The sequence below is a fragment of the Monodelphis domestica genome, chromosome 3 (assembly GCF_027887165.1).
Source record: "Monodelphis domestica isolate mMonDom1 chromosome 3, mMonDom1.pri, whole genome shotgun sequence".
Classification (NCBI taxonomy): domain Eukaryota; kingdom Metazoa; phylum Chordata; class Mammalia; order Didelphimorphia; family Didelphidae; genus Monodelphis; species Monodelphis domestica.
The window spans coordinates 12,682,548-12,699,168 of record NC_077229.1 but is presented as its reverse complement, the minus strand read 5'-3'; the positions used below and the strand labels follow the sequence as shown (position 1 = coordinate 12,699,168).

Below are 16,621 nucleotides of genomic sequence, written 5' to 3'. Positions count from 1 at the left end.
TCAGTGCTTTGGTGGGATGGCTCAATCCTCACTGAATCCCTTTCACACTGTCGCTCTTCCATTCTCCCCCCACCCCAACCCCACACTGCCCAGCTAGGTTCTGTTCTCTCCTCCAGGCATCCAGCTCTGAGTGAATTTATCTATGTGTGTGAGAGTGTAAAAATAAAATGCAAAAAAAAAAGGCATTTGATTTCAAATAGGAGTTTCCATTCAAGTTTCACCAACTAATAGTTGCACAGGAAGCCAAGCCACCAGTTCTGACTAGCTGGTGAAGAACCAAAGAAAATAAAATAAGAAGCAGCATATGAAAACCAAAAAATAACTAATGATTAAAATAATGATTGATTTTATCTTTTCAACAAAAGGAGAACTAAATATTTATGAGAGGAAGGAAAAATATAAAGAGAAAGAAGTGAATGCAGAGGGATTTTAAAAGGAAGAGAAGATAGATATACTTTTGTTTACAAGAAGATACCAAAGAAATCAGAATGACCATCCATCAAAGAACCACCCACTTTATCTGATAGTCTTTGTCCCAAAAAGAGAAGACAAAATCAACTGTTGGGCTGCTTTTTTTTTCCTCCATCACAAAATCATCCAGGAATTGGGGTGTGTTAGGCTGAATCCCATTTCTGCAGTGCAGACTTAGAGAGGCTGATATGGGAGTTTGCATTGGCAGACACAGAGCTCCGGCTATTGAAACCAGGGCTTCTCCTAAGGAAGTTAATTGAAGGCAAAGCGCAACACTGAGATTTCTTTCTCTGGGGTGCCTCCAGCACAGCAAAAAGGAAAGAAAAAAATGAAACAAAACAAACAAACAAAAAACCCAAGCCTCTCACATATCACCTGGAGAAAATCAGAACGTTTCTGACATCACTCGGAAATAGCAGAAATTCAATTAAGAAATATCTCAATCTCTCAGTATTTGTCACAATTGTAGCCTGGCCACACTCACGCTTCCCAATAAAGTCAAATCTCCCAATCCTCAGTTTCAGATTATTTCCCAGACTGGTCTGGTTAGTTTTTTAGGAGTTCCCTAGCCAGGACTGCTCCAAGTGTTATGAGCATGTAACTATTACCAAGAAGAATAGAGGGAAATGATAAATTCACACACAAACAGACATGCATACAAGAAAGATCTGATAGCATATTTTCCACTGGAAGATGATGTGGGGAGGGTTGGGGGTGTCTGTATGTACTGTGTTTAAGGAAATAACATCTTCACTGAAAAAGGAGTCTCCAAGGTTCCCTAAAAGTTTTGTCAATATATCAGGCAATTGTCAACAGGAAATGTGGGAGTTTTCGTTTCTGTGAATGGAGCAAACTTCTTGCCCAATTCCAATGAACTCAATAGCATTAAATCTGCCCAAGAATAGAAAAGGGGCACCAGGCTTAAGACCATCTACTGCTTCAGGGTATTAACTTAATTTGAGGAGACTGGGGTCCACTTCCACTTTATAAGTATAAATGTGAGGTCAAAACAGGGGATGTGTGATGATAAAAGACTGAGTCTGATGAGGACTCATCTTCCTGTGCATAACTCTTTAGAGGGAAGTAGACAGGGAAAGTAGAAGAAAGAGGCATTTTCTTTTTAATTTTGAAAGTGGGTAACATTGGGTAGATAGCCTTGTTTTGCATGGTTCTTCCCTTCTGCTCCATTTATAAGGTCTTCTTTATAATGATCAAGGTGACAATAAGCCCACACAAATAAAGATACACTTACTTATAAGGTCTACAAGCTTTGTCAGGAGGACTTTCAAACAGTTCTGCTCCTGCTACCCCATTTACTTCAACTGAAAACAAGGATAAGAAGATCCCAATGACCAAGTCCCCATCTTGGGAAACAAGAGGGTTAATCTGGTGAAAGCAGGGAAGCTTCTCTGGCCAGGATCCAGTGCCTGGCAGCTGCAACATCAGAGATATGAGAATGGAAGCAAACCACTGAGCCATACTTTGCCAAATACGAAGTAACAACTGTCTGAAAATTAAGGCAAAGTCAGCTGCCTTTGCCATGGAGTGATGAGCATCAGAAAGATATGTGATTCTGTAGCTGTCCAGCCTCTGGTCTGCCTGACACACCTGAGGAAATGCAATGGAACATTAGTCAGGTCCATGTCTAAGACAAGGACAATGGTGCAAGATGAGTGGACCTTTTATAGCTTCACCAGCTTTCAGAATAAACTGTCTCACAGTACCTTTATTGTTAGCTATGGATGGGGGCCAATCCTCCTACCCAGTCTCCACAGAGACATCTTTGTCCATGAATAACTCTGGGGACCAGCCTGCCTGGGGCATCTCCAGCTGAGTCTCTTCAAACAAGGGAAAACCCAAGTGTAAAATTATATTTTCCCCTTATTGCCAACAGAGGCTACAGTATAGAAGACCCTTTCTAGGAAATTAACTTCTGTGTCTTGGTTACAGCAAATGGTCTGTAATGACTAAAATTTCTGAAAATTTTCCTGGTAGGTTACAAGGTTTAAAAAAACCTTTAGTAATGGCAATTTCCCTGACACTCTCCAAAACTGATGGCCTTGATGTCCCTCTACTTTCCTGCACCAGGTGCAGTGGAAGCCTCGCACTCAGGACTCACTATAATCTATCCTAAAGATCTATTATGGTATAGACAATGCTTACCAATAGGGGGTTCTCCTGTTTCTCCCTTCACTCCTTGGACAGGATCATAGTGTCAGTTTTAGAGATAAAAGGGAGCTCAGGGGTTACTTAGTCCAATAGGCTTATGACAGACTTTCATTCCTAATGACTATCATTATAGACACACACAGACTCATATTCTCTATGTCAGTAAGCCCATATGGACACCCTTAATGGATACCCATTTTTGCTCTGTTGATGACCAGAATGAAGAATTTAGAGATGCCAGAGGTATGTCGAGGTAATCAGACTTAATATCTTCATTTACACACTAATTGTGTAGCAGATAAAGTCTGGTTTTCTGAATATGAAGCTAATAGGCTCTACTACCCATTACTACCCCCCTAGAGAAGTGCTTAAGCATAATCCTTCCACTCAGAATACAAATGGACCTATATCTGTCCCTGCATCTCCATTACAAGAATTTTACCTTCTGGGATCCCCAGAGTTATAAACCTTAGAGATCATTAAGCATTAGACATAAGAGAGATATCTGAGCATTCTAGTGTGTCAGATTAAATTCAGTAAAGAAAATGCAAGTTTGCAAGACCAGTCCATCTCAATGTTACTAATTATGCGCACCCCACACGGCCTGAAGGATGAAGAAACAGGATGATGACGTGAATGAATGAGAGGACTGATGAATAAGTGAATGAAAATTGATTTCCTTAAGCGCTCTGTAATATAGTGGTGACACAAATACTAAAGCAAATACAGTTTTGGTTCTCAAAAAGGTTATATTCTAATAGGAGGAGTCAGCACATATAGGGGAGTGGTGGCTAGGGAACTATATTTTGGTATGAAAAGTTAAAGGCCTGGTGATTAGAGACACAGGGGATCCGATTTATGCATTTATCCAGAAGAAATGACAGACTTGATTTGATTCGAATTCCAGAAGTGGAAAGTAACTTGGAATTTACTAGCAATTAAAATGAATTGTGGCTGCATGTGAAAATAAACCTAGAGCGTCATTAAGGTAGTCAAGAGAGCAGCTCTGCAAGGGATAAGTTTAAGTTTCCAATGGTTAAGTCTTTGGTACTTGGCTTCAGAGGAGACAAGTGAAGCAGCCAGTTTTCTATGGTTAAGTGTAGTTGAGCCTGAGTTGTAAAGAAGCCTAAAGCTTCACCAGGGAAATCCACAAGCAGAATATGTTCATCACTCCTGCTAACAATGCTAGTGATCCTGACACCTGTGTGCTTGAATCAGGATTTCAGGACTGTAGCCTTTCTACTTTATCCATAAGTCTGCATCTGTTGTCAAGGAAATCGTGTTACTGCCAAAGAGAATGAGGGATAATAAATGGCTGTGTAGGGAGGAGACTGAGAGAAGATAGAGAGGCAGATAGGAAAAAAAAAACACTGACAATTCTTGCTATGTGCCAGCCTCTGAGCCTGGGGTGCAAATTCAGGAAACAAGACAGTTGCTGCCCTCAATGAGCCTACATTATAATGGAGGAATTCTACTTATGAGGGGTTTTTAGAAAGCAGAAGAGGGAGAAGATTCAAAGAAGTGTCATAGAGATCTGATTCCTGCCCACTGTGGTAAAAGGTGGTCCTATAGACAACTTTGGAAATATAAGGGAAAACCAAGTTCTCCCTCATGTGGGGAAAATCAGTGAAGGGGGTTATTTTCAACACTTGAAACAAGTGACAACCCAGAATAATTTCCCTTGTAAAGCTGACTGAAATCCAGACCAAGAACACAACCACCAAGTAGCTTTAGAGTTATTTCCATTGGGTGGTTTTATGACAAGCATAATATTTCTTCTTTTTTGCCTCCATTACCATATTGCCAATGCCAGCATTGGCCTTGCTTACCATGATCCTGATGATGTCTGTAATCATTATGTTCCCTAGGTGCATGAGTAGTCCTTAACAATTTTGCATCTCACTGTGTAGTTGGAAATTCTTGAACCCCTAAAAACTACAGTACCCAAAATTTCTTTCTGTATTACCTAGAATCCTTTTCCCTTTTCCTGTGTCCTAACATTTACATGATGGTATTTAAGTTTGCTGTGACTCCTCCCTACTCTTTTCCCTTGCAACAAGGATGGATTTAGGGAGTTCTTTTACTATAGTTATTATTAATAAAACTGTTAAAATATAATATTTAGTTATTGAATATTAAATTTAAAACCCACATTTTGGCAAACACAAAGGGACAGAATGCTCAAATATCTTTAAGGGAGATTTTCAATTAAGTTAGTAAGTTTTTTCTCCAGCCACCCAGCCCACCTGCTGTTACCACTGTGGCCTCTGTTTTCCTGCTTCCTGTCTCTAAACCCTGCTACTCCTACCATCCCCATGTGTACCCTTCCATTGTGCTACTCTGCTGCTGCCTCCCACAACTATCTCTGAGTCAAATCTCTTTGCAGAGGATGACATATAAAAACCTTTCAACCCCCTTTCCCTCAAGCCACATTGGTTTTTCCAACCTGCACTAGCCATTTTTCAGCATGGAGAAAAGAAAACCCATCCCTTCTAGTTTTCAAGCAGATTTTTTTAAGCTGACCCTAGACTCCTAGTTTAGATGGCTGGCACTAAAGTTTTTCACAGGGAGGGCAGTTAGTTCAACTAAGTAGATTTAAAGTCAGTTTTGGAGAATAGGATTTAATTGGTGGTCACCAGGGATTTAATTTCTAAATCCCAAAATAAATTACTAAAGTAAATGGAATTTATGATAGTTCATTTTACAATAGAGGGAAGATATTAAGGAAGAGAGAAAAGAGGAGAGAGAGAGAGAGAGAGAGAGAGAGAGAGAGAGAGAGAGAGAGAGAGAGAGAGAGAGAGATCCTACTTCCTCTGAACCAGTTACCAGTTAGAAATTCTAAGGCACCAGTCAGGGGAAAGGAATCTCAAGACAATGGGCCTTTCTCAGAGGTTCACACCTCCAGAAAGGGCAAGGAACTAAGTAAGCCTTTACGCTCACCAAGTTGACCATCTAAAAGGAAAGTAGTCTGAGGTCTCCCGCATGAGTTCCTCCAGGGGTCCAGTTCCATAGCCAAGTGTCTTCACTCCAAGTCTGAGTATCTGTCTTCCAGTCTCTCCTCAAGTCTGTCTTCCCTCCAACTCTGAGTGACTATCTCCAGTCCAACTCTGAGAGATTGACTGATTCTTCACTCCAAACCTGAGTGATTGATTGATCTCTGTGTGTCTGTTTCCACTATTTAAAGACGTTTTTTTCTTGTGGCACCTCCCCTAAATTTTACATCTACCAATCACAGCTATCACTCCACACCAGGACTGCCCACTCTTTCACACATGAGTCACAGACCTCCCACTCAATGTATGAAATGGGTGTTCATGCCTTTTGTGGTAAGTTCACACCTTTTTGTAGTTAGTTCATACCTTTTTGTGGTTAAAATGGGTATATCTACTTTAAATACTGGGTTTACACTTTGGGGATTAAAATCTAAAAAGATTGGGGATTACAATTTAATCTTCACAATAAAGGAAGAGCTAAGTACCTTCATTGTTATAATCAGGGGAGAGCTAAATCCAATCTTCACAATCACCCCTGATGATCATTGGGAGACTGATTTCCCCATTGATCATTTAACATAATCATCTTGAACCCCTAGAAACTTTCTAACTACAGATGTATACAATATTTCACTTTCTAAGAGGAAATTACAATAGTTAGAGAGAAATAGAAAAGAGAGAAAACAAAACCAATGTTTTGCTAGACACATTGACAAAACAGTGTACATTTACAATAAATGTCCAATTCCCTTTTGTTCAATCAATTGCACCCAAAGTTCATTCTCGATCTTCTTGATGCAGTGTAGATTTCTGCAAGCATCTTTCTCCAAAGAGTTCATTCTCTGGTTTCAAACAGTTAGCAATCTTCTTTTCCTGAAATTCTTCTCAAATGAAATTTTAAATCTTGGATTTTTTAATAAAAATACAATACAATCCCCCCTGAAGAGGGTGTTTATCAACACCTGTTATCAGCTCAAAGTGGTTGAGTTGTGAGTGTATGAGTCAATTATCAAAAGAAAAACAAAGAACAAAAAAAAGGAAAAATTAAGCTTTTGAGAGAAATAAAAAGTCAAAATCGGAATCAAAATATCAAAAGCTATGTATATAAAATTTCTGAATTAAAATAATAAATTCATAAAATTCATATTAGGGTCCAATTAAAGTAATTTTTATCCCACAAGTCTGTAGGACAGAATAGAGTAATATTTCACTTATCCCTTTGTAGCCAAGACTATAGGAAGTTGCCATACTATAAGAGAGAAAAAAAGAACTAGATTTTTGTGTAAAAGGGAAGTGTCATTCTCTAGTCTGATCTTTTGTCATTTCTCAGGGATAGGGGAGCCAGACTAGCCAATTGTTGGGTACTTTCATAGAAAGTATTTTACAAGGAGTGTAGTTCAAGGAGTCCTGCGTCATAACATATATCAAGCACCACAACCTCAAGTCTCATACTAGATTCAAGTCCTTTCATATTGGCATAGCAGTTCATCAATCCATGGGATTGGTTTCCTTTTGACCTGTGTGCTCTTTTGGCACTTTTCAGGTTAAATCTATGCTTCTATGGCACTGTATAAAGTCTGTGCTCCTTTTTTGATCCCATCATCTAGAATCAGACACAATCATAAATCACAGTCCCACATTTATCATTAAATGGCAGGTTTCCAAAGCTTTTGGGTATGCATTTATATGCTAAGCAAGTGGATATCTTAGCTTATTGAAAAAATCAAAAATAATTAAAAGAAAATCTTTTTAGTACAATTACATACTTCAAATGCAAAAAAAATGAGAGAAAGAAAAAAGAGGAAAAAAATTTTAAATACTCTATGGAACAAATAAAATGCAATAAAATAGTATGGATCCATCAATGGGGAAGTCTTATCATAATCAATAGCTAAGTACAGTCAATTATTCATTATCAACAGAAGGTTGTCACAGAGGTACTGTAGTAAAAAAAATCAATTTCTTCTTCTTTGCTACTATTTGGAGGGGAGACAAAACTGAAAAGGACTAATATCAACAAAAACAATAGAGTCTAAGGAGCACCACCTTCTACCCCATTTGGAGGGGTAGTAGCACCTGAGTAATTTTTGGACAAGCTCCACTTTTTATATATTGTTTGGTATTTTGTTATGTATGTTCTTTTGTCTCAGTTTGAGCATTGTGATTTTCCCAATTTTGCAAGTCATCTCCTTAACAGATCATCTGCTTTCATCTAATGACCCAAATATCCAATAAATTTTTTTAAATTAATTAAGAAATTATCCATACCAGTTTACTTTTGATTGGATAAATCATTTAGCCAAATGTGTTCATTTTTTATAACTATATTATGGGATTGGGGGAAATTCATCATTCTTTCATGTTTATATAAATCTCAACTGACCCCTTCTCCCTTATATCTGAAATATTATTATATAAATTGTATGCTCTTTAATGTTTTTCAACTAATATCCATGAATTGTTATTTTTATTCTCATCTTTTATACTTATTTTTCCACACACGCAAATCACAATTGAAATATTTGTATGTTGTTGGCATTTCTTCTTGGGGTAGTAGTAGTCTCTCGGTAACCAAGGATGACGATTGTCTTTGTGCGTTTTCATCTATGGTGTATAGATGAGTGTGCACAAAGACACTTGTGCGTGAAGGAGATTTAAATGGAAAAGTCGATGCACAGAGACAGTCCCACTCTCTCGGCGTTGGAAGCCTGGGTCCAATGGCATGAAAAGTCATTACACCTGGAGACTTCCTCAGCTGCATTGGATTGCCGTGTTGTCCTTTGTGCTCCAACCCGCCCTAAGCACTCCACAGTACTTTGCTGCGTCGCCATCTCAGCCGTTGAACCTTCTTATTGGTTTCTTCCGTCTGTTCAGCCGAAGTAGTCTTCACATGCTGGGTGAGCAAAGCCTTGGTTCACCAGGGGTTTACCACCTGATGGCTACCCTCACAAGGTTTGGCCGGCCTGTTGAAGCCGTTGCCTGGGGTGTGGCCGCTGCCGCATGCTAGCAGCTACTAGGAGCCACAAGTGAGAGCTGGGTGTCAGGTGAGGGTCAGAGGCTGGAGAGCTGCCCTAAGAGGGCACAACAAGCCCTCCATATCAGAGATACTACCCCTCCCTGAGCACCCCATAAATGGATCAATGAATGAAAATTATTAAGTGTAAATTATGTGAAAGGTGCTATATTAAGTAGAGGGGAAATACATCTGAAAAAAGCAATACAGTCCATGGCATGAAGTAATTTACAATTTCTTTTAAAATGATATTTTATTTCTCCTAATTACAGGTTAAAAACCATTTTTAATCATTTTTTATTTTGCATTCCTAATTCTCCATCTTCCTCTCTCCATTCTCTCTGAAATGTTAAACAATTGAATGTAGATTGTGTATGTGTAATCATGAAAACCATATTTTCATATTAGCAGAGTTGTTAAAGAAAATAGAAATAAAATAAAACATGAAAAAGTAAAATGAGCAAATAGTGTGCTTAAATATGCATTCATACTCCATTAATTCTTGCTTTACAGAAGAATGGTATTTCTGTGCATGAGTCCCTAGGATTGTCCTGGATCATTTTATTGTTGAGGAAAGATAAGATATCCCCTGTTGATCATTTTACAATATTCTGTCACAGTGTATAATATTGTCCTGGTTCTAATCCTTTTATTTCATATCAGTTCACACAAGGTTTTTGAGTTTTCAATGAAATCATCCTGATCATCATTACTTATAGCAAAATCATATTTCATTACAATCATATACCACACCTTCTTTAGCCATTCCCCAAATGAATCTCTGAATCGCCAGTTTTTAACACCACAAAACAAGCTTCTATAAATATTTTTTTTAAAAGATCCCATTGTGTATGTCTTTGGAATGCATATCTAGTCATTGAATTGGGGATAGGATTTATGTCTGTATTTTCAATAGAATTTAACTCCACTACCTATATAGCTCCCTTTCTCCTGTGCCTCTGAGATCCAAATTCCATACAAGAATAGGCAAAAAATATTCAAATTTCCCAGTGTGAGATAAGGGTAGAGATCTAAACCTAAACCTCAGTGAAAGATAAAAAATGAAAAAAGAACATGAACAACAGGAGAAATGAAAGGAAATGACTGAAATTGCCAGAGATTTCAGTTAGAAGAAAATTCAGCTAAAGAACATTAGATCATACAGCTAATGGGAAGACAGTAATAAGAGAATGAAAAATAATTTTCTTATCAGGTAAAAGAGTATAGATACTTATACACAGATATTGAAAGACAAAAGAAAATGAATCAATATATTCTCAGGCAGGGGATACTGTCAATGAAAAACAGAATGGAAATATAAAGTAATTTTTTCTAAATTAATTATCTTAAGGAAGTGGTTTTTCTCAATTTATTCAAGGAACCTAGTTGTCAAGGTTATTTCACATGGTCTAATTTTTTGACTGTCCAAAAAACAAAATAATTAGGATTCTGATTTAACTTTATGGTACATATTCTTTAATTTTTTTTCAGATTATTAACATGGCATTGAGAGTCCCTTCAGGAGAAAAATGTTATGAAAAAAATATAAAGAAATCTATTTTATTGTCCACATGAAGAAATGTTTTTACACTAAAAGAAATAAGTGAAAAAATGTGGGGAGCCATCTTACCCCCGCTGTCTGACAGAGTTGCAGTCTGGGGAAATGGAGACTGCAAAGCAACCCTAGAAAATAAAGCACCCACAGAACTCCCTCTACATGATTTCTCTCTCTAACTTCCCTTACTAATGGAATTGTTATGATTATTGTTCTCTCCCCAATACAGGAGAAATAATATGAGAGCAAATATATATAGGGTTAACACATATATGTCCCACTTTAACCCCTTTAGAATAGTAGCCCAAAAAGATTACATTCACAAAATTAAAACCGAAAGATCACTACCCTTTACCCCTCCTTTCTTTCTCTTAGCAGTGGTACATTCAGAGACCCCACATCCATTGCAGGCCAAGCATGACAGATACATCAATCATTCCTCTGAAACACATAACCAGGCAACTTTTCCAGGTGCTTGAATTGAACACAAGAAAAATGCAACTTGGAAATTGAGGAAAATTCCAATTCTAGCCTGCTTTAAGTTACCCTCTAACCCCTTATAGAATAGTCACGAAATGTTTTGTTACCCATCTCCTAAGTAATTGTGATTGATTGTGAAAGCTGATCAAAAGCAACAAAGATTCTCCTAGCTGGTCATCCCATAGGTCAGGGGGAACTAACCTCCAGATCACCCTGTTTATGTCATTCATCTATTTCTGTTATAGCAACAATGTTTCATTGACTATCTCCTTAGGCTTCATGTCTATGGAAACATGTATGCTGAGAAATGATTGTGTGCCAGAAAAGTATGTACTCACTGACCCTATAAAATAAATGCAAACACTGTGCATGGCAGAACATTGTGTGATGCCTAAACACGGGATTGAGCATGCAGTGTCTCTCACCACTTATTCGACTGACCGCCACACTTAGAGAGAGGACCCTGAACCTTGAGAGACCACAGGCTCAGCTCTCTAAGAAAAAAACCTTCATTGATATATACAAAAAATACCTAATGAATTTATTCACTTAAACTGAGAATCAGAGGCCTCAGTCTATTTGGTCAAAAGGAAGATTGAGAAGCCAACTCGCTCTGGGGTCCTAAGCAATGAGTATCTATCTGCGAACACATATTCACCACAATGATTCAAAGTCATTTTTTTCATTTTCTAAGGCACCCTTCCTGCTACATTAGCATTTCCCACTTTCTATAGGCTGGGAGTGAGACTAAAATGGATTTTCAAAACTTTCCTTTTAGACAGGGAGGAATAGTACAATCTTATGTTAAATTCCCACAATATACCATCTGATTCTTTGGGAGGCAATTTAGTCTCCCCAATTAATCATTCCATATATCATATCTTTACATTTCAGGTTGTCTTACCAGGGTATATAAAGACCTAAAGACATCATTCATTTCATGGAATGTATATCTATATTTGAGTGTCTCTTAACAAAGTAAAAAACTGATAGACATGTTGACAAGGAGCTATCTGCTTTTTTGGCACAAATGTTTTACAGTCAAGATAAAATAATGGCACATGGTAATGACAGAAGTCAATGGAGGGCCCAATCCCCAAAAGTTCAGTTCATAATATGTAAAGGCTCATTCAGAGTCTCATTATGTAGTTTCTGATTTCTAGGGGAATCCTCTATTGCTGTCATCTTTTTAATCCATCTGGAATCATGATGGTCCTCACAACAACTGCTTTCCTTATTCGGGATATTGGAGATGTCTTGCCCTAAAATTGCTTTAAAGAGATCTTAGTTCATGGAATTTTAGGGTAACTTCACAATCCTCCCTCAGAAAAGCAAGATTCTGCCCAAAATCTAATACTACATGCAAACACATACATGACCTGATGGGAACACAAAATCTTGTTCCAACATGATGAATATACTTTTGCAACATCAATAGCCTTGGTAAAGGATGTATGGTTAGGTTACTAATTTGAGAATTCATTCAATAAGTTGCCAAATAGTATATGAATCACCTTCCCCTAAAATAAGGGGATAGAAATCAATTACATCATATCCCTGATACATGTTCAATGTGTTAAATTTATTTGTGTTGAGACTTTGAATATTTACATAGGTGATTGCAGGGATTTAATTTCTAAGTCCCAAAATGAATTACTAAAGTAAATGGAATTTATGGTAGCTTATTTACAATATTTATAATAGAAGGAAGATATTAAGGTATGAATGAGAGAAAGAGAACTCTAGCTTCTTCTGGTATCAGTTAGAATTTCTAAGCCCCAGCCAAGGGAAGAGAAAAGTAGGGTCACTAAGTCAGCCTTTCACTCACCAACGGTGACAGTCTAAATGGAAAGAAGTCTGGGTGTCTGTCTTCCAGTCACTCCTCCGAGTCAGAGCCTCCAACTCAAAACTCGAATCGAATATCTCTCAAATCAATCTTCTTCTGCCCTTTTGATCCTCTTAAATATTGTTTTCTCTTGTGTCACCTCCCCTAAATTTTCATGTCTACCAATCACAGCAGATGCTTTTCTCCAGGACTGTCCACTCTTTAGTTCTCACTTTCTTTGGTTAGATTATACCTTTTTGGATTACTTAACACCTTTTTTGGTAAGTCCACCTTTTGTAGTTACTTAACACCTTTTTGTGGTTAAAATGGGTAGATGTACTTAAAATACTGAGTTATCACCTTTTTGTAGATTAAAATCTAAAAATAGATTGTGGATTACAATTCAATCTTCCCAATAAAGGAAGAGTTAAATACCTTCATTGTTACAATCAGAGGATTACAATTTAATCTTCAGACTAAAGGAAGAGCTAAGTATCTTCATTGTTATAATCAGGAGATAGCTAAATCCAATCTTCACAAATGTCTAGTGGAAATAGCTTATATCCTATAAGAATGTAGGTCAGGTGCAACAACATTGCAGTTACCCACCATCTTCCATGACTAAATAAAGTTGCCAGGTCAAAGAAGAGACAAAAAAAGGGGGGAATGTGGTCCCCTAATCTGATTCCTACTCTATACAAGTCACAGGGAATAGAAAGCCAGAGTCAGAGGTAAGTAAGGATATTCTAATGTCTTGCAGGCTCCTGTCTTACAGGCTAAGTCAAAGGGGGCTATCTAAGAACTTTTGTTGAACAGTCTCTATCTATTGTTGGGGAAATTCCTTCAACAGCCTCTCTTGGTAGGGGATACTGAAGGATGGAAGCAGGTGGGCAACCTTTTGTTTTGTAGATTTTTAAATTAATGTCCAATAACTAAGTATTATATTTTATAAGATTTATTAATATTTAACTTGAAGCAAAAGGAAACTAAAAAAAACTTGAGAAACTGAGAGAGCTCACCCAAACCACTCGTGGAAGAGAGAATGAGGGGGAGGAGACACAGAAATTACATATAAATGTGACCATGCAGTGTGGTGGAGAGAGGAGAGGAATTCTGGGAAATACTGAAGGACTTCTGGGGGATGAAGTCCAAGGGTTCAAAATTCTAATTAATACAGTTATCATCTAAACATGGACAGCTGACTTAAGTAGGCCTATATCTGAAGAAGATGCAGCCCATAGAAACTCAAGAATATCTCTTTGGACTTTAAAGGCAGGAGGCTCCTTTACCTCCTGACTGTCTGAAAGCAGGACTGGAAAAAGGTCAGAGATTCCTTAGGCAATTCTAACATCATAGAGTCATCTGGAAAAGGGGAAGATAAGACAGGGGAGGAAGTGGGGGAGGTGGGATGGGAATGGGACATGGTAGGAAGAGGGAAGACTAGGCCAGGGAGAGTGGTTATAGGGGGCAAGGCAGGAGGGGGGCTGAATTAAGAGAAAGTATGCCCAATAATGGGAAGGGTAAGACACCAGAATCATGGCAGGCAGGTTTTGGAAGAAGTTAGGGTGCCATTTTAAATTCTGATTTATATGTAAGTGAACTAAAGTAAGGTTCTGGTTATAAGATCTATGTTATTTCAGATTCAACTGAGATTTTGTGTGTGTGTATTCTCAGTGATTGACTTGGTGGAATTCTCTAGGAAGTATGCTCAGACAAACCAACAAGAAGTTTCTTTGGGATTTTTGGGTTCTACTGTCATTTTCAATTCCTTTAATAATTTAAAAATTGAAAGAACCAAAATATGGCCACATAAATACTTGTTTTGACTAAACTTTACAGAAATATGTTACCTCCTTTCTTGACATCCATCTTTCAACTGGATTTTGGGGGTATCCCATGATGCTGATATCTTGCATAAATGGGATTTGTTAAGGATCCCATTGGTAATTTTTTGGGTAGTGCCAATGTTCCCCATTTCCTATGCTTTAAAAAATTGCTCAAAAAATGTGTAGCAGTCCAGCCCATAGGTATTATGGAGAGACAAGGATTGTGAGTGAGCACATGGCCACCCTGCACATGGCAATGAGCTCTATTCCCAGCGTGGCTGAAGTTTAGGCGCGAAACCTTGCTTCCCTTTGTCTCACTCACCCGAAGATAATAACCCCACCTTCACCTTGTCATAAGTTGCAATTAGCCAATGGCAATACACTAGGTAACTCATCCATATGTATTGAAGTATCATGTAACTGATCAATATGTATTGAGCTCATTTGTATATCAAAGAGAATAAAATGGACGAGACACAGCCAGCCCGCCCAATTGGAGGACACCGACAGGTTTGCAATGGAGCAACTTCTCCCCTTTCTCTCTCCTCTCTACCTTTCTCCCTGAGGCCTGGCCTTTTGGCCAGGCCTCCCGGTTTCTCTCTCTTTTCTAATGCTAATACCTAGCATTATCTATCGCCTTTAGTTTCTGATCTCCTTTCCTTCTGAGCTAGCATTATCCTCTGACCAGTGCAGTGTTAAATTGAGATCATTGGATGGGAATAGCCTGAATAGTAACCTCCAGTGGTCGGAGCAGGCTGTGCCTCCCGAAAATTAATAATTGATTACTGACTCGATTATTTACATCTCTAAAACCGGCTCGTTCTGGGAGGTTGTAAAATGGAAGAAAGAAAAACCTGTTTTTAAAAATGAGACCTATCTGACTTTCTCTCCAGAAGCTATTTTTTCATTCTCTGAATTAAAAAGAAAAAAAAAGCCGATTCTGAGACTACCATGTGGCCTGATATTGTAAGGGGGAGGTGGGATAGAGTGGGGTTGGGTCTGCTGCCACTACTGCTGTTCTCCCAGAGAAGGGACTGAAGCCCAGCAACTAGTTGTCGGTGGGTGAAGAATCACAGGGGAGGCTGGGGCTCATGGGGTAGGGGAAGGGTGGCTAAAGGCCTGCATGCTATAGAGGTGGGGAGGAGTTCAAGAAACTAGAAGAGGAGACTCTAATATCAGCCTAGGACATGAAGATGATGATAGTAATTCTTAAGTTAGACCTGGGGAAGGAACAAATGTTCAACAATCTAATGAGCTTTGGCAGGGAGAAAGGTGCTATATGTGATTCAGGTACTAACAAAATTATTTCCTCTCCTCCAGTTTACATATAACGGTTATTATTTACATTAAAAATAAACTAAAGCAATATAATCTATTGGACTATAGTACATTTGTCATGTAACACTTGTGTAAAGATAATTTTTAGTGTCTTGATTTTATATTAAAAATAAGTAGTCGCCATGGGAAAAATTCCCAAATATGAAATACCCAAGTCAGCTTGGTTTTATGGAGATTTTAATTAATACAAATGAAGGAATTAAGGAAAGGGAAAGAGACAGAGTAAGAGGAAATATTAGGAAAAGGCTAGGGCCTAGGCCTTTTCTCTTCAAGAGAGAAACTAAGTCAGTCTTTAATCCACTCACCACAAGATTTTGTCCCAAGCAAAACTCCAATTCTTCACTGAAATCCTCAACTCCTGAACTGAGTTCCAAGACCCAGCACTGACTCCTTACCTCCAATTCAGTTTCCAAGGCTGAATTAATACCAGAGGCCTAAACTCCTTCCTTTTAAAGACAATTTTCCCGTGTGTCACCTCCCCTAAATTTTCACGTCTACCAATCACAGTAGACGTTTTTCCCAGGACTGCCCATTCTTAGTTTTTAGTTTTCACCTTCACTGGGTAGATTATATCTTCTGAGTACTTCATACCTCTTTGCTAAGCTTCCCTTTGTAAGTTGCCTGACCTTTTAGTGATTAATTTGACTTTCATAGGTACTTAGTACCCTTTTGTATTAGATCTACAAATAGACCTAGTTTAAGATTTTGGCCTCACTATAAGTATGAGTTAAGTACTTTTTCATTGTTCAGTAAGGAGATTTACAACTTTATCTTCCCCTAAGGTATGCCTAAGTATGGGTGGAGTAATGTAAAGTTCCCAATACATTCCTGATCAAGTACCTCCATTGTTTAAAATAAGGAATAACCTTAACCAAATGTTCCAAGGTAGAGTCTGAGAAATTTTAAGATTCACACTTGCCAATAGTTGGCAGAAAAAAAAATAATCATAAC

The 16,621-nt window shown here is 38.1% G+C and overlaps 1 protein-coding gene across 1 annotated transcript in view; it reads right to left on the bottom strand.

Annotated features, from left to right (window-relative positions):
• VN2R554 (vomeronasal 2 receptor 554) overlaps positions 1-1,914 on the bottom strand; it is a 34,855-nt gene extending 32,941 nt beyond the window's left edge. The window contains exon 1 of the mRNA XM_016431267.2: positions 1,724-1,914. Within this exon, the coding sequence (XP_016286753.1) occupies positions 1,724-1,914 (191 nt within the window). The remainder of the gene's footprint in view (positions 1-1,723) is intronic.
• Between the last annotated feature and the right edge of the window lie 14,707 nt (positions 1,915-16,621).